General features: G+C 39.9%; 1 protein-coding gene across 1 annotated transcript; it reads left to right on the top strand.

Moving 5' to 3' along the window:
* Positions 1-8,174: 8,174 nt before the first annotated feature.
* On the top strand, positions 8,175-10,709 carry evx1 (even-skipped homeobox 1). The gene is made up of 3 exons (XM_010766179.1): positions 8,175-8,538; positions 9,436-9,671; positions 10,182-10,709. The coding sequence occupies exons 1-3, from the start codon at positions 8,175-8,177 to the stop codon at positions 10,707-10,709; spliced, it is 1,128 nt and encodes a 375-aa protein (XP_010764481.1).
* The last annotated feature ends 7,729 nt before the right edge of the window (positions 10,710-18,438 follow it).

The raw sequence follows: 18,438 nt of genomic DNA, 5'->3' as shown, positions 1-18,438 counted from the left end.
GTTGTGTGTGTTGTGTGTGTGTGTGTGTGTGTGTGGTGTGTGTGTGTGTGTGTGTGTGTGTGTGTGTGTGTGTGTATGTGTGTGGTGTGTGTGTGTGGTGTGTGTGTGTGTGTGTGTGTGTGGTGTGTGTGTGTGTGTGTGTGTGTGTGTGTGTTGTGTGGTGTGTGTGTGTGTGTGTGTTGCTTGTGTGTGTGCTCGCTGTTCAGATGGGCCAGGGGATAAAAGTCTCTAGTTCTAGTAAAAAGTGTGTATACACCGTGTTTTGTGGGGTGTCTAAGACGTTTTATTTTTTTGTGGTGTGTGTGTGTGTGTGTGTGTGTGTGTGTGTGTGTGTGTGTGTGTGTGTGTGTGTCTGGTCTGTTTATTTTTTTACGACCAGTCGCTATTCGTCTATTCTATGTTGGAGGAAATGGACCTGGTGGAGCTTTCACTGGTTTTGGTACCAGAGTTTTAAAATTATCCATAAGATTTGGCACAATTGATATTGGAGCAAATATATTAAATGAAAATAAACAGAAGCTGCCTCGTGTGCGTAAAAAAGCAGATGTTTGCTTCCCGCCATATACGTATATGTACATCTATGTAAATAAAATAAAAATACAATAAAATAAGGATATTTGGTCTCATCTTATTTCTTTCTTTGGCAAAGCGAAATCTCCACTTACTGAATCTCTACATAAATTAATGTTAAATCACATTTCAACTCGTTTTTAATGATACAGAAATTAAGACTAAAAAAAAATATATCAAAAACTAAATTTCAACGCACAAAATGATCAACTACGAACAATGGTATAGGCTATTCACAGATGTATGCCTAACATTTTGAAACCATTCCAGTTTTGTCTAAAATGGGAATGATATGGGAGCTTTAAACATAACAAATGCCTATCAGAGAAAACAATGGCGATTTAGATTATCTAACTCAGAAATAACAAAGATTGAATAGTATTTGTATATATCCACAATAATGTGGCAATATGGGCTGTTTTTCTAGGGGAAGTGCATCATTTATTTGAACTATACGTGGGAGTATCTTTGGGGTATTGTGTAAATGAAATAAGAAATATAGGGTTGAAATATTTACCATCATTATGTGTGTTTTAATCAAAACATGCAAAAAAGTAGCTTATTGATACACAGCCTTTTAAAAATAACAGTCATTAAACATAGGGTTAACCCGCTTGTTATAGTTTCTTAGTATAGCCTGTTAATCATGCAAAAACTCACGGTTAGAAAACACAAAAGACTAATAATATATAAATATGGCATCTATGCCTTTAAATAATGTACATGTATTATCAGTTCACAATTTATCAAATGAAGTCTGTTTATGTGCAATATTCTTAATAAATTAAGTTAGATTGTCTGTATCACGTTTGCAATTTTGAAACAGAAAAACACAGCCGAAATGCAAAGTGATATAAAGTATGATTCACTGCAACCTGGATGCGTCATACAAGAAACGCTAAGTAATTAAACCATACAGCAGCAACATGCAGCAACAACTATGAGTCATGGAGTAGCTGCACAAGGCTTAGCCTGTTGTCCATTTCATCAATGTAGGCACAGCCTCAATATAAACAAAGTTCCATAAATCATTAACCCTACCATACATTGGCATGTCATTTGTCAAGATACATTTGACACCTATCTGCATTATAGCCAATGCATACATTATTTTTGTTCAACTCATAAAAAGATCTCAACATGGATCAAACACAAATCATCCCTGAATGAAATATCCTCCCTACAGCATAAGAAACTAAAGTCCTGTAGTCACAACAACAATGAGCCCTCGCCAAGGTGGCCGCTGGGCGCACATGTGTTCAGTCCAGACATGAGACATCCCAAAGTACAATGGACACACAGGCACACTCTTTATTGGAGTGGCTCACACAATGTCCCGCCAAAGGGACACGGGATACACGTATAACACGCACAAATATCATTGATTTGGCACTGAATTCTTAGTTATCTTGAGAAATATTTGGAAGATAGCAAGGACCCAACAATAAAAGTCATAATTTAATGTTATTTTTATAGCATCCAAGATAGTATTTGATAGTGGATTTAAACCATCACTACATTCGATATGAACCCTCCCTTATAAATCACAGTGATTCCTGGAGGTCCCTACTGCATTTTGGGAGTTGGCTGCACATTCTAAAGACTTTTCTCTGAGGTCATAATGAAGGTTCAACCCCCTGTTTACACTGGCATCTAAATTACGCAGCGCGAGAGAGAAAGAGCACATTTATTCCCCGGCCTCAGCGCCTGAAGCCTGGGTAAAGTAAGGAGAGGTCCATATAAAGTTATGCTCAGCTATAAATTTATATTGTTAATAGTATAAAATCTGTTATAAAACAGGCTGCTTTGACGATCTGCATGCAGCCATGTTAGTCTGGTTGATGATGACACGTGTTTAAAGTATACGGTTGTCAAAAAGTTGTCAAAACATAACAACCAATATGTTTTTGTGGTCAAAGCAGGGAACCACAGGGCGGTCCCACACTTGACTTTTCCATATTTTCTGGACGGTGGCCTGCGGTGTGATTATAAAGGATTGCATAAAAATAACAAGAGAAACGGACCCACTTCAAAATCCGAAACACACACAGGCAGCCACTAAAAGGTCTACAGTTAACTGGAAAGTTTCATTCCTAAGGTGTTCCTATAGTGCGCGCCTTTGATTCACGCTCGCCGTTACGTTTCAATGTCTGCGAGCTGCATGTGAAATAATGTATTGGCATGCAGGAATCTATATAAAACATAAGGTATATGCAGTTTGTTTCATTCACAGGCTTGAAAATGCATGGATGTAGAATAGGAATTAGTACTCTCTTTAAAATGCATAATTATTGCAGTAATCTTTGTGCCATTGTTACTCCGCTTTCCTACAAGTAACCACACGGTAAAAAAAAAAAAAAAAAAGACTTAATATTAACGATACAACAAATGTAAGTAGGGTCCTACTCGTATACTTTTCCTATACGGAAAACTATACATTTTAAACCTGCTCGTCATATTATTAACATCATTATTACCTGCATTTGTATCACCATTGATGCTGTTGCTGATTTCTTTGTTGTTAGTAATTACCTTAATCATCATCGTGAGGATACAATGGCATATTAAGAATCTGCCATTTTGGCCTACTGCTCCGTAAAGCACAAAGGCCGAAATAGAAATATTATTTCCCAGTCTGCACTGCACCTCGAATATAAGCTGCAAATAGTGTATAATAAAATAGAAAACTAATGTAATAACATTATTATTATTTTAAATAAGATAGTGTCCTGGGACGAAACGCTTACACCTGTTATATTTCAGAGGATTTGTTGTTTCCTTATTTAAAAAATAAAATGCGTAAACAGAGAACGCATGTCGCCACTTGCATTTTAATAGATGCAGATCTAGTCAAAACAAAACGAAAATAGTCGCAAACATTGAGTCAGCTGACCTGCATTTAAAGATCGACCAATCGTCACAATGTATAAATAAAGGAGATATCGCTTAAACAATTCAACTGGAAACATTTGTACCTCTTTAAAAACTGGATACTGAGGATTTTGAAAGGCATAATAAAACAGTACGTTTATATTTAAGATACTTGAACGTTTCGTTCAATTTCATTACTTATAAAGGCATCATCAAATTATAGAAAATGTAGCTAGCTTTCCCCCGTTTTTTTAAATGTATAAATATGTGATGTAGGTTTAGAGATAGATCATTTTTAAACAGCATGCTATTTATTAACTTTCACATTCATCTCGACTCATCCATTAAAATTGTATCAGGGCCGAAACATTTTCAAGATGTAAAGTTATTCCAAAATCTTACTCAAAAATATTCCAAGACTTATTTCCAAGCTGCTATCCATGAGTCACTCAAGTCATGGCAAACGCAATATAATTTATCATTCGACATAGCAAATCAAAAAGCTACAATTAAGAAGCACAGCTCTCTGTCGGGGCTTTTAGTAACAAACTTTCAATCCAATGCAAATTAATTGAATGTCAGTCTAAATGCTACATTGCACACGGACAACATCAGCACCTCCATAAGAGGATAGTTCAACAAATTATGCACAGAAATCACCTCAAATCTACCTCTGGCCAATCCATAAGCAGCTAAAATCGTTAAACATATTAAGAAACAGTGGGACACACACTTGCAGAACACTCTCTAAAAATAAAAACCCATTTTCAGCCAGGCAGACTTATAAATATCACCTTTCTCAAATATGCCAGGGACGCAGCGTAAAGCATTGCATGCACTCTTGTGAAACGTCAGGGCTTTGCACCTGGTGTGTTGCCTTGCTACTGCTGAATTGGTGGTAAGCCATGCCAATGATGTTTGCCCCTTTAATAGGGTGATACAGGCTTGATCTCAGAGGCTTGCTAAGCCATTTGTGTGATAGCTTCGCAGGATGGAATAGCGATAAAAGTGGGTCTTACAGCGCGGGGACCTCCAGCTGTAGGCTACAGTCATCAGGACATGTTTCGCTCCAAGGTCAGCGAGTTAACTCTCTGGTAGCCGCGTCATCCTGCTTCAAGGCCAAGTTGAAGCAGCGGAGATGGGAGGGGCCACGATAATGAAGGAGAGGCTAGATGGTATTTTCTTCCAGGTTCTGACTCATTCTGAGAAACGCACTGCACCTCAGCTTGCTGCACACTGAGCATCCACCAAATCCATTCATTCACACGATGAAACACTTTTTGTGCTAAAAAGCAAATATTCTGTCAGCTCTGCACTGCCAGGGCCATAGATTGGATTACATGCGTACTGCGCAGGCTCCATGGTCAAGTTCAAGTTGGGCTGGCTAGTAAAACTGACGGGGCGCATTCTGCAGTGTCTGCCGTGGGGGGCGCTCCCCCTCTTTGATCTCCCCTTTTAAAACTAGACACTGAAGCAGAGCCATGACTGCGGTCCACTTTCTGCACTTCTGCCGCCAAAAATGTGCAGAATTTGGACCAACATGTTTTTATCCAATGCAATGCATGATCCTTCCTGCCTGTAAATAAAGTATAAAACGGTTCCACAATCAGCAAACTCTCCAAACCCATCCGCTGGCCTTCACTATCTAAAACACACACTATATAAGTGACACTACTGTAAACCCACAAGGTCAATCTTCTGTTGCGCAAAACGCTTTCTAAGTGTTATCTCCGGATGATCACAAGATCCCATCTGCCCCGGACACAACCCATTGCATAACTCCAAGTAGCAAAACAATGGGACCTTTAGCATATCTGCAGTGCTTCACTGAAAGACTGCACGGTGACCCATCTTTATGATTTGGAAATCACAACTAAAATGTCGAACTACTATTTGTGTCTTTAAGAAAATATGGGTATAGCTTCGGGAGTGATCTGCCTGAATCCAAAAAGCCTTTGCAACTAAATGCACTGCTATAAAAACAAGTTCGATAAGGGAAATAATGCACAAGCTCAACCTTATTTTTAACAACTAGGCAATATAAATGAGCAGATTCACGAGTTTTACAGCATTCAACTAACCTTGAACCACAAAGACCAAAATCAAATAAATGCATTAGCTTTTCCTTCTTACTATATTTCCAGATATTTATAGTTTGTCTGAGAAATTCCTTCATGTAGTTCCTGTTCTTCAATAACAGCATGCAGAAAGATCTACTGTGTATTCGTGCTATTGGTTCTGTCTAAAAAACACAACTCACTTCAGTTTTAATACATTGGGAGTTTACGTCACTTAATCAGCATTCATTAAATAAAATGAGAGAAAGTTGGAAACAAAGGGAACTTTTTTTCTTCTATACTTCGAGTTGTAGCTATGTTTGCAAAGCAGCCTCAGATAAAAGTGTTTATCAACTGCCCAAAAGCAACAACATCCAATCGTCTGAGTGAGAGAGGTTTACTTTTTGCCTTTGCTGGCCAGATGAAAGAGTCGGGGGAGAAAGCCAAAGGAATTTCCCTCAGCTCCTCAGCTGGCTGGGGGAGGGGGCTGCCGCCGCTGGGCCTCTTCCCTCTTTCGGACAGGCGAGGGCGCACAAGGACAGCGGAGGCTACTGGAGCTGCACAGCCTCACTGCATCTCCTCTGAGAGACCAAATGACTCACTCTCTCTACACGACATGGCCGTCCGAGTGTACCAACAAAACCTACTGCTGCTTAATCTGATCACAAGTCGGGGGGAGAAGGCTGTTTCTAAACAGACCAGGTTATAAAGTAATGCTATTTCACCAAAACTTGAAAACATATCGGAAGACAGAGTGGTTAGGGTGTTATTATAAATCGTATGCTTAAGTAAGGAACAGGTGCAGGATTTAATACAACAAAGCAGCTTAACTGATCACTAATGCTGCCCTAATATCTTGCTGTTCTTCAATTACACAAAGCTCCCAGGTATAATTTGTTTTGTATTGCTTTATTATATTAAGCATAATGGATAACATTTAGCGTCACTTGAAAATGTGTGATAGCAAATGTCTCTATTCATAATATTTGTATGTGAAAAGGTGAGATGGCCCCCCTAAACAAGACAGCAACATATTGTATTATTGTATATTTATATGAATACTGTAGAAACTGCCTACTCAACTTTGTTTTCTGTTCACATGTAAATTTACAATGTCAGATCACAGGATATTGTAATATTAACTAAACTTTTTATTCCCTTTGAATTTGGAAAAAAGGTACATAAAATTATTTGCTGCAAACAAATGGAAAGAAAACATAATAGTTAGATTTTCTGATATCAGACTAGCATTCAGGTTGTAGGCACATGTGATTTTGCAAGCACATGTGTAAATGTTTTGGCCACTGAAAAAAAAGTTAAATAAAATGGCAGCCCATTTTAGTTAGGAAGAATAGGAGAGTGAACTCGATTAAAGCCTAAAGTGGCATTAAAACATTCAGTGGACATCGTGGGAACTGCATCCTTTACAATTAATATCACGCATACAATGAACCAAGATTTGACACAACTGTTAAATCCACATGAGGTCAGGGAGAGTAGGCCTATATACCTGTTCTCTAAAGACACATGAAGTTATTTTGTGGGAGTTCCTCACACCTGCCACAGTTTCTAAATGTTATTAAAGCCATGAAGTAACTCTTCATTCATTATGTTTCATAATCACTGTAAGACTATTTAAAATTAGGAACCTAAAAGAATAAAAAAGTCTCACCCATTACTGCTCTTTTTTAAAACCACTGTTACAGCTGCACGCCATTTGTATTTGTGGTTTAAAAGTATGTAGGTAAGGGAGAAATAAGTGCATTTCAGATTTGTTTTTCAAATAAAAAATTACCTTTTTTAAATGTAGGACATTGTGTATATTCCTGATAATAATACAAAAGACATAAATAATTAATTATGCTTTCTGCCTGCATGGTGCTGCTCTATTTTAAGATGATGACTTTTAGGACTTCATGTCAAATGGCTTCATATCTCTAAACTCTGACCGCAAGACTTGACCTTTGAGGACTTTACTTGACTCCACTTTAGGTGGAGATTAGGGAGGCACTAAAGGCAAAGAGAAGAGGGGGGGGGGGGGGGGGGGTGCACTAAATCGCGCATATAGAAAAATCACTTTGATTGATACGTTTTATTTTTTTATTATCATAAACTCCACCATATGCATTGTAGCATGTTGAAACCGGTCAAATGTATTTCAATGGTATACAAATGTGAACATACATCTTTTTTAAAGCTTTTTTTCAAAACAAATGTGGAAATTGTAGATAGATATATGTAAAAAAGATAGCTAGATACAACGAGATGGATAGAAAGATAGATATCCATGGCTGCCTTTTATGCCCTCTCTGACACCCCCCACCTCCATTTCGACGCTGCCGTCTGTTTACCCATTCCCAATCAATGCGTGTCGTCATCAGGGGGGGGGGGACCATCATGACGACTGGCCTATTAAGAATGACAGCTCCGGAGAAAGAGAGAGAGAGAGGGTAAATGGTGATCCCTCCCAGAGCTCCCACTGCGCACTCTGGAGCGCTCCTCTCTCAGGGTCAGACCGGATAGCATCCCCTCTTTTCAAAAAACCTCTCCTTTTCCTTAGGACTCAATCCCCCCACCCACCATCACTACGCACACACACACACCCCTCCAACCTGAAAATCATCGCCTTGGTGTTGACGGCTCTTGCGAACACTTTTTTTAAAAGTCGTGCTTGTGATGGAAAGCAGAGAGGAGATGGTGATGCTGGCGGAGGGAGGTCAGCTTGTCAAGAGCGCCTCCAGTTTGTCCGGAGCTATCGGGAGCCCCGCAAGAGAACCGCAGGGGAAGCCGGGCCACAGGAGCTGTCTGAGCCCCGGCGCTGCGCCCTACTCCCGGGACAGAGCGGAGCTGGTAATGGAGGAGAGCGCACGGAGGAATATGCGCGCCGAAATGAGGCCAGTTGGTAGGTCTCCGTCCGGAGAGAGACACCGGAGAGATCATCCCCACAAAGACGGCAGCAGCTCAGACACAGAGTCTGACTTCTACGAGGAAATTGATGTCAGCTGCACGCCTGAAAGCATGGACTACCCCACAGCTAAAGGTAGGCTGGGAGCCGGATATCGCTGCGGGTTTTCTATGATTGCATGGTCGTGACAATGATCAGATTAAATACCAACGTGCATTATTGCAATCAGAAGCCTCGGTAAACACAATGACTCTAAAATGTGCATTTATTATATCTAAAACTGCATGATAAAATCAAAATGAGTCCTCAATGCAATGCACTAGCGTCAGTGACATAAGAATAAAACCGCAGTCGGTGCTGCACAGCTGTTCTGTGAAGAGACCAGTGTCGCTGGAAACACGGTGAGGTGACACCCACAATCTTAGACATTTTCTCCCACTGGTAACTCGTACAAAGCAAAGCCTATGTGTGCATTCATGAGGAAGAATGCAGGATTTTATGTAAACCGCAAGCAAAAACCAAACGAGAAGGACACTAACATATATGTTGGGCATCTTCTTGGGCACAATGACTTAAGACTGCAATGTGCGTACAAATGTGTTACATCCTACAACGATAATATTTGAATAGACATTCAGTTTATTATAAATAACTAAGTATTTCCAGCTCTATTTAGCTCAAACCAAACAGGTGGATTTTTACCAACGAATCACAACAATACAACCTGTCCTTATTTTAAAATGATGCTTCAACAAATCAAATACTAAAATATGAATACAAATATAGCAGGTAGATGTTAAGAGAAAATGAAGAGTTGTCTGAGCTAAAATGATGTTAGGAAGACCCTTCACAATTAAAATTACGAACAGGGAGGTAAAACAATGAAATTAGCAAGCCTCATATATAGCTTATTAATTACGAATCGAATGAAATAAATTAAATATTTCGATGTGTTTTGGGAGGAACTTTTCTTCTGAATGTGTTTTAAGCATGCTTATTAAATCTGATGAATTATTCTGTATACTGTTTCAGGTCGAAATGGGGATTCTCCAGGTCACCCGTCTGAGACTTGTGCTGACCCGGGAAACATGGTCCAAGGACCGGGATCTATGTCCTACACAGCGGATCAGATTCGCCGGTACCGGACAGCGTTCACCCGGGAGCAAATCGGACGGCTGGAGAAAGAATTTTACCGGGAGAACTACGTATCCAGGCCGCGGAGGTGTGAGCTGGCGGCCGCCTTAAATCTACCTGAAACCACCATCAAGGTAAGATGCTTAAGTCTCAAAGGAGCAGAGCTGAATCAGGCCTCTTGCTCAGTATACACGACCACATATTCGAGCTTGTTTTTGGAAAGCTCTTTAAAAACGAAATCTCCCAGAACTGCTAGTAAAATCAAATATTTCTCCAATTAATTTGCACAGTCTAAATGCAAGAAATATTGCAAAAACACCACAAAGTAAGCGAAAGACAAGCTCATAACCAACTATCGAGAATAACTTATAATATGCAGGATACATGCATATATACATGGTTTAACCATGCACAGGCCTTTTGTATACATATTTGTTTCTGTTTTCAACGAACAAATGCACCTTGTGAGAAATAAACGTCCATATAAATCACAAAACTGAATTCAAGAACTCTTTCCTGCATTTCAAGTCGTGCGTAAAGGCAGAAGTAGCCTATGAACTATCTGCTTTTGTTATTGTTGTTTGTCTTTGGATCAGTGTGGCCTGTGGTTAATATTTGACTCGGTGTGTCTCTGTCTCTGCCAGGTGTGGTTTCAGAATCGCAGGATGAAAGACAAGCGGCAGCGTCTGGCAATGACGTGGCCTCACCCCGCAGACCCGGCCTTCTACACCTATATGATGAGCCACGCTGCGGCCACGGGGAACCTGCCCTACCCCTTCCCAACCCACCTGCCGATTCCTTACTACTCCCACCTTGGTGTCGGAGCTGGCTCGGTTCCAACTGCTACCCCTTTCTCAAACCCCCTGCGCTCCCTCGACAGTTTCCGGATGCTGTCTCATCCCTACCCGAGGCCGGAGCTCCTGTGCGCCTTCAGACACCCCTCCCTGTACCCGGGTCCGCACCACGGCCTGGGACCCGGAGGAAGCCCCTGCTCCTGTCTGGCCTGTCACTCAAGTCAATCCAACGGCATCTCAACCAGGCCCTCTGGCTCGGACTTCGCTTGCTCCCCAACTAGCAGGACTGACGCTTTTGTTACTTTCACGCCTTCAGTGCTCAGCAAATCTTCACCTGTGACATTAGACCAGAGGGAAGAAGTGCCTCTGACCAGATAAAACCAAAACACACCAGCTGTAGTTATATATAAGCATTTAACATAAGCTTTTTTTAACATCACAGATTATATGATCGGGACTGAAACAGCATGAGGAGGTAGCCTGTTAGCAGTGAAAACCAGCTTAAATCAGAGGAAAGATAATTAGCCAGATCTTCAGCTATGTGACGCACAATTTATCTCCCATTACTGAAAAATCATAATCCCATTACAGAGCCAGAGCAGTAGGCTGAAATATGACGACATGGACACAAATTAGATTTTCAGAACATTTATTTGATAATTGACAGAAAGGGGAATCCAGAAAAAAATAAATGTGAGATGGATTGGCGTTAAGTTTTTTATTATGGCTTCTCGTCTCTTTACGCGTCTAAATTGACCTACGTGTATTGTTAGTTACGCGAGAATGATGCTTTCCATGTCTCTTTTTAACAAGGGGATTTGTTAACAGACTGCGGCCGTCTCATTATAAAGCAGCTCTCCACACCGGGGCCCTCGGCTGCGGCCCGGCCCGAAATGTGCAGATGCTAGTGAAATTATTAAGTGATGTATATGTACGACCCGGCAATTTTTGAGTGTTGAATTAATGATAATACCAGGAAGGGATCGTTACTGCCAAAAGGTAACAAGGCGCCGAGGGAACGGATTACTACAGCCAGCACGGTTTGAAGAGGGGGGAAGAGAAGAAGAAGGACCCAGAAGAGGATGGAGAGAGAGACAGAGAGAGGACAATCAAAAATGATAAAATAATAAATAAATAAAAGTGAACATTTTAAGTATATAAAACACTCTTTCAGTTCCCTCCCTTAACGATAGAAGAGACAGTTCTTCTATGAGATGAAAATGTGATTAATATATGCCTATAGGCCTCTTTTTAAATATTTTTATTGCACTGTGGCGCCAGTTTAGTGGCTGAGAAAGCGGACTAATAAGTGACTGTTTGTTTTATTTTCTTATTTTTACTGAGTTGTCCTAATCGTCTAATTTGCAATAAACACTGTCAAAGAATCAATTGAGTATTTTTTTCTAAACGCCTTTATGATTCATCCAAAGAGCCCGTACAGCACATCTGAGAACATGAGAATTTAAAAACAGTATCTCTCAATAATTCAAACCAAAACAACAGAATACAAACTGATTTAAACTAGTATTTTCTTCAGGTATTTTTTCATTTGAGTGGTTAAGGATTTTCTACACTCACAATTGGTCTACCTCCCCCCTGCAATAATAAAACTAATTTGGTTCTCAAGTGGTTGGTGTCACAACACCAGAGCGCGCCCATATCTCCTGATGGGACCACTAGATTGCCCGTGACAGTTAAGTGGTCCCTGGGCTCCGTTATAGCCACTCATATTTTCTCTCCGACTACTTAATAGACAAGACAAAATTAGTTGTCTGAAGGTATTGGAAATGCAAAGAGATCGATGATTCGCAGAGGCCCGCCACCAATCTTAATTGGCCGCATTTGACCAGGGCTGCGCAAATTAAAAGAGTTTTCTGCGCGTAATAGGATTGGAGGGGTGCTGTGGCCCTCAGAGAGACACACGAATAAAAATGTTAAACGGTTTTTTACTCCATGCATGGGAGAGATCACAATTGATTGCAGTAATGCAGTGGAGAGATGGCTGCCTTTAGCGCTGGCCAGAGCCCACCTGGCAAAACGATTGGCCTATTGCGTAATTATGCATCTATAATCTAACAAGCAAGATTGTAAAGCTTTTTGATTATTATTTTTTAGCTGAGATACTGTCCACCAGCCTTAATACTAAATAACAACTAGAAAAGCTAATTCATTAAGTCCTCCATTAACAACTGTGTTCAAAATGGAAAACGACACAAAAACATGTTTTATATAGAACTACATTTTCATTCTCCTCTCATGCTTTCTTAGGTAAAAGGTTCATCCTAATCAGACAGGACTGCACCCACACACACCGCACCGCTGAGCCCCCCCTCTCCCACTACTGCCTCCCGCACACGCGTTTGATTGATGGCCTTATTAACTGGAGTTCTTGTAAGTGTGACCGAGCTGATTAAAATGCATATGTTTGGAATAATACACCGTTTAAGCCGCCTGGGTCGGGGCGAAACCACAAGGCAGATTTATGTAAACTATCAGCCGGTGTCTTTAAGCCTGATAGGGACACGGGTCATGCAGGAAAATGGCTTTGGTTTGTGCATAATAAAACTGTGCCATAAAAAAAGATGAACGAATCAGGCTAGCGGATTATTCAAGAGACGCAGTCTCTCCAAACTTCTAGTTTCATAGCGGGTTCTTTTTAAAGCTTGGATCTGATTTGTATCTGGTTACACAGGAGCAGTAGCACTATACGATCATCTTCTAAACCCGCGCCACACTGTGCCAGAATGACACATTAAAGTGAGGCGAATTACAACCACATTTACTGAGCCACGCATATGGACCCCCATTTCCCCTCACTGCATAAACTATATGACTGAATCCTCAACGGCCTAATCCAGCATCAACATGCCATTTAATCGCTGAAAGATTGCGTATGACTGAGTTTCAAGATATGATGGGCTCATAGATTGCGCACATAACACCAATTACATCAGCCGTATAAGATCCTATTAGTGAGAATTGGCTCAGGGCTCCCCAGCTCCCACAACTAGCACAAAGCGTTTTGATAGGGGCGGTGTACTGCAGCTGTCGACCGACAGCAAATTCAAAAAAAGAAAAAAAAAGAAACACCAAATGGATCTGTGGCTGCTGCTACCGCTGTTTAAATTGGATTACATCCTAATTTACAGGCCCTTGTCGTAACGCAAGGGGCTGGCGGAGGCGTGGACGGACCAATCACACAGTAATGATGATGAATGAGAGATTAATGCGCATACAAGCAAGACAATTTAAACCTTCATCTGTTTAAATAGGCTTCCAATATCATTTGGAAACGGGGGTCACGTTAAATCAATCGGGGGACGCGTGAAAGTCATTTTCGGCGGCGTGTTTATCAACCTTATTTACGGTGCACCGGAGACAGCTAGCCTATGCAGCTGGAAAATGGGCCGGCTGCTACGTGCTTATGTGACATGCAAGAGCAACAAAAACAGAGCAGGATGGATTTCGCATATAAAAGGATCCACTTATTTAGCTCTGTTCAAATCAGGAACCGAATATGTTTAGGGTTTCTGCAGTCATGCTACCTTGTGGACTAAATTAAAATCTTTAATCCAAATGAACTCACAACGTTTGTTTTTGTACAGAGATTAGCACATTAAAAAGAGGGTAGGATTCAAAGACAGATAACAATAAACCTCGCACATTGAAAATGATATGCATGTTTTAACAAATCCGGTTGGGATTTAATCATTGTAATTAATAAAATTATAGCCTGTCTTCGCCAAAGTTCACAGCCACACACAAGCAGGGCCTATCGAAGGGTTTGACATGCCCTTTTGCTTCACAATTATCTTTCCTATCAGCACGAAGTGTATTAGTATCACAGCGGACACCACACCAGCTCTAACATATTCGTATAGATATCCACAAATGCAAACCATAGAACACAGCAACACCATAATGTAATAAAGGCCGTTGGAAATATGACATCCGCACATCATATATTAAGTATTGCAAGCGTGGGGGTTTCATTATCGGACACGGCATGGTAACAGTTTCAAACAGAGTGACGAGCTGCTCTTTTTAGATCCGCGCTGCAGGTAAGAAGTTGGAAAATACCATGTGAGCGGGCATAGAAACTAGACTAATCAATAATTATTAGAAAAAACACATTAAATATATACATTCAAATACATGTTTACAAGTAAAACTGTATGTAGGCCTACTTAATAACCTGTACATACATTTTTGTTTAAACCATTAAATTAACACAAATTGACGCTGTGTCTGCAATATCTACTCCCCTACCAATTAACGTGGTCTGCTCCTTGAGCTTTTAAGCAGGTGTGTGGCCGTTTAACCGACATATGCGACTGCACTTGCAGCCATACGGAAGAGGTAAATCCGACTAAACATTTCTGCTTCGTTTAGTTTGTTTTTCAAGAAATAAACTACACTTCATGTCCTCAATCTAAAATATCCATTGGAAAAAGTAAAGCACTATGTAGCCTATATGTGAAATGGTCAGCAGGAAAAATAAACAAGACGAAATCTCCGTTCAATCAAACCTTTGCCTCGGCTTGATATTTTAATCAATTGGCTATTAATCATCAAGCTAAGATACTACTACTATTTTATAGTAGACAATCATATCATCCTCACTTTTGGTTTGATTTGAATATATATACATGTGTTATTTGTCAACTTCAAGAATTCTATGACGAATAATCACTACTTTTACATTTATTTTAAATGGGAGAATATTTTAGGTTGAATGTAGTCAGCTTTATGTTCTGTATTCAACGTGCTCACATATAAATAGTCTGAAATGTGTTAAGATCCTTAGCATGTACATTTCAAGAACATGCATGTTAAAAAGCATATTGAGCAGCAGCACCACTGTTGTTAACAAGCAACCATTTGTCTGCAAAATGAGAGATATCATTATTTGAAGACTGTTTCTCTTACTACGGTTTGTTCAGACAAGATTGTACCCAAGTTATTTTGCTTTTTGTAACTAGTTATTGAGGGCTTTCAACATCTTACGTGTTAATGAGCTTCTGTTACTTATTCAGGAAAAGGGAACAGAATTTGAGGGAATGAAAAAGATATAAGACTTGATTTCAGCTCCCCAATCTCCACTCATTTTCCTGCTCAGCTCTTGAGCACAAATACATTTGTGAGTGGCTTGTTGTTGTCCTATTTTAACAACTAAATACATGTTGTGGTGTTCTAGGGCCCTATAATTTGTACAGGAATATTCATTTTTTTCCTCCTTCTGATCTGAATCAAATTGTCAAAGTTATAGCTTCTTGCAAAGATTTAACATCAAGTCTTGAATATATTTTAGAAACCAGTTTGATTATATTGAAATGAAGGGCTTGAACAGGGCTGGTTAGAGTGTCACCTCTTGAGAAACAGCTATTAGGATGATAGGTGGTGAACCAGAACAGTCTCCTGGGGGAACCCTATTTGGATGGAGGTGTTGATCTTTCCTCGTCTTTATCCTCTTGGCCATCATTAGTTCTCGGTTTTGGAGACATTGGAGACTTGGATAGAGAATTCAAATATTTGAGTATTGATTTTAAAAACCACATAAACATCAGACTTCTTTAGTTGCAGCAGAGAGAAAAAACTTTATATTTAAGTGTACTTAGAGGATGGCAACAGATTTACATTCCTGGGATTTTGCACGTCCTTTGAGAAAAAAGTGTGTTTTTTAATTATCGGGAACATTTTCCAAAATATTGGGAAGCTAGTGATAAGCTGATTATGGAGTACAAATGGCAGAACAGACAGACGCAAAAAAAACATACAATTCCTTACATATAATGTACAGTATGACCAAGCAGGTGTTTAGCATCATGCTTTATGGATTATGAGTCTTAAGGAAAATGTTGATTTTCAGACTGGGTGTTTAAGCCAGCAGTTTTTTATAATTATTCCTAGTTTTCCCAATGTAATGCTCTTCATATTTCACCTTACGTGGCCCCAACTTCAGTCAGCTTCATAAAGGACTTTTGCCTTCTCCAGAACGAAGCACTTCCTTTACCTTGATTGATGGAGCAGGGAATGAAAGAAACAACGACAACGATTGTACTGTATGTGTAAACCCTCTTCATTCACAAGTAAATTCACAGGTAAGGCAACTAAATTGTCCTTGTTTCTGGACATATAAAGAAACGGTTACCAATTTTGGGGGAGAAGAAAATATATCAAATGAGAAGTAAAGAAGACAAACCATATACATAATGTATTTGTTGTCTTATCTGTACAGACCACAAACAAGAAGGTAACATAGTGTGAAAACTTAAAAAATGTTTCACAAAGCAGATGACTCAAACTACAATGCTAATTTAAGAATGAGTAATAACAATGAGGACAGCAGCTGCACATCAACCTCACAGACTAATGGCATGTCACTTGCTGCCTTTGTTTGCCCTTCATTTCTAGTAATTGGTATCCAATCCTTTCATTATAGCCATCCCTAGGGAAAATTCAAAGTATTGAAGTAATCTGAAGATCAGCAGCATAGGTGAGATTTGACTGTTTAAATCTATTTAATTTTACATTTACAGCAATTTGCCTTGATATAACTATATCACAAGGGATATTGATTCATAAAGCCTTTGAAATGTTTGCATTATAAATTGTATGAGATAATTGCAAAAAAGTATTTTGTGCAAAGACCAAAGCACAGGGAAAGCAGGAAATGGAGATTGCCTAAATTAATATTGTGTTGATGATGTTGACATGTGATCAGTGTTCCCTGTCTACTATGGGGGCTATACAGTGGAACTATTTTTAGATTACATTCAGCTTTGCTTTTGTGCAAAGTGTCTGAATCCATTTGACCTAGTTGATCACGTACATTTTCTAGTGCAGCTCATGATTTCTCTCTTTCTGAACTGCATGACTCTCCATCCTTTCGTTATTTGTACTGATGCACAAATCCATTTGAAAGCTGCAGTCCCAGTTACAGTCCTTACATTGTATCTTCCTTATCAGCCCTCCATTACACTGATAGTGGTAGAAATCCCTTCACTGTAGCTCAATATAGCAAAACAATGAAATCACTGGCCAGACAGTGTGAAAGAATGAGTGCAGATCGTATAGGCGTTAGGACATCGGTGTGTTTGTGTGCATATACTAGATAGAGAAAAGTCTCTAATGGTCACTACTTGCGGTTGAAAATACAATATTTGACAAAGTGCTACACAGTATAATATATGCATTTTGTGTAAATGCATGGCCTTGTTCACCACACATGGAGAAACCCCAGGCTTAGTTTAGTAAGACTGTTCTCCCCTGCTCCTCTGATGTGCAATTGTCACTTATTGTCCAAGTAATGGCCACATAATGGCCAAGTGTGACTTTATTGATAGTGCTGGGAGGAGATCAGCCACCAAGGCCTCCCAAAAGTCTTACTCAGCGCTGTGATGATGATCAACTTATTAAATTAAATGTGATTGTTCAGCTGCTTTCCCCATGAGATCTTTTTCTTGTTTTTGTTGAAACGCTCACAAAGCACACCACATTGTGCAATATTGTTTAAAATGATTTAATAAGCACTTTGTTTTATGACTGAGTGTTATTATTTTACAACGCTTACGGCAGCCAATGGCTTTGCAGATCAGTCCAATTCTCTCCACACCTCATTTTATTTTACTGCAAGCTGTACACTTTACTGCTCGGCATCGGTGGTGGCTGAAGGCGACAGGAAAAGTTTTGCTCCTTCTTTCCCAGAGAAATAGCAAACAGACTCCAGAGAAGAGTGGAAGAAAAAGCCTGTTCCCACAGTCTAATACTGAACTTGCTTCACTGAAAATGTAAATGTCCCCTCTGTGGGACGAATAAAGGTATTCTGATTCTGATTCTGAAGTGTCTGACTAACACACGGAGGCATGTGGCGCAGTGGATAGAGCCTTGGTGTTGGGATCAGGGGGTCACATGTTCAAACCCCACTGCAGTCAGCATGTCGTTGTGTCCCTGAGACACTTCACCCCAAATTGCTCCTGTGGGGATTGCCCACAGTATTGAGTATGTAAATCGCTTTGGATAAAAGCGTCTAACATGTAATCTAAAGTTGTATTTTACAGTGGGATTTCTGGCTGAGACTGAGGCTTATTTGATGTCTTCTGCCATG

This window comes from Notothenia coriiceps, unplaced genomic scaffold (assembly GCF_000735185.1).
Source record: "Notothenia coriiceps isolate Sejong01 unplaced genomic scaffold, NC01 NC01_scaffold00003191, whole genome shotgun sequence".
Lineage (NCBI taxonomy): Eukaryota > Metazoa > Chordata > Actinopteri > Perciformes > Nototheniidae > Notothenia > Notothenia coriiceps.
Note: the sequence above shows the minus strand (reverse complement) of the source record. Positions and strands in the feature narration are given on the sequence as shown.

Bases quoted from the DNA above. Each gene is read 5' to 3' on its own strand.
- evx1 (XM_010766179.1), top strand. From the start codon at position 8,175: ATGGAAAGCAGAGAGGAGATGGTGATGCTGGCGGAGGGAGGTCAGCTT. The intron at 8,539-9,435 runs GTAGGCTGGGAG...ATACTGTTTCAG, and splicing joins GGACTACCCCACAGCTAAAG to GTCGAAATGGGGATTCTCCA. The intron at 9,672-10,181 runs GTAAGATGCTTA...TGTCTCTGCCAG, and splicing joins TACCTGAAACCACCATCAAG to GTGTGGTTTCAGAATCGCAG.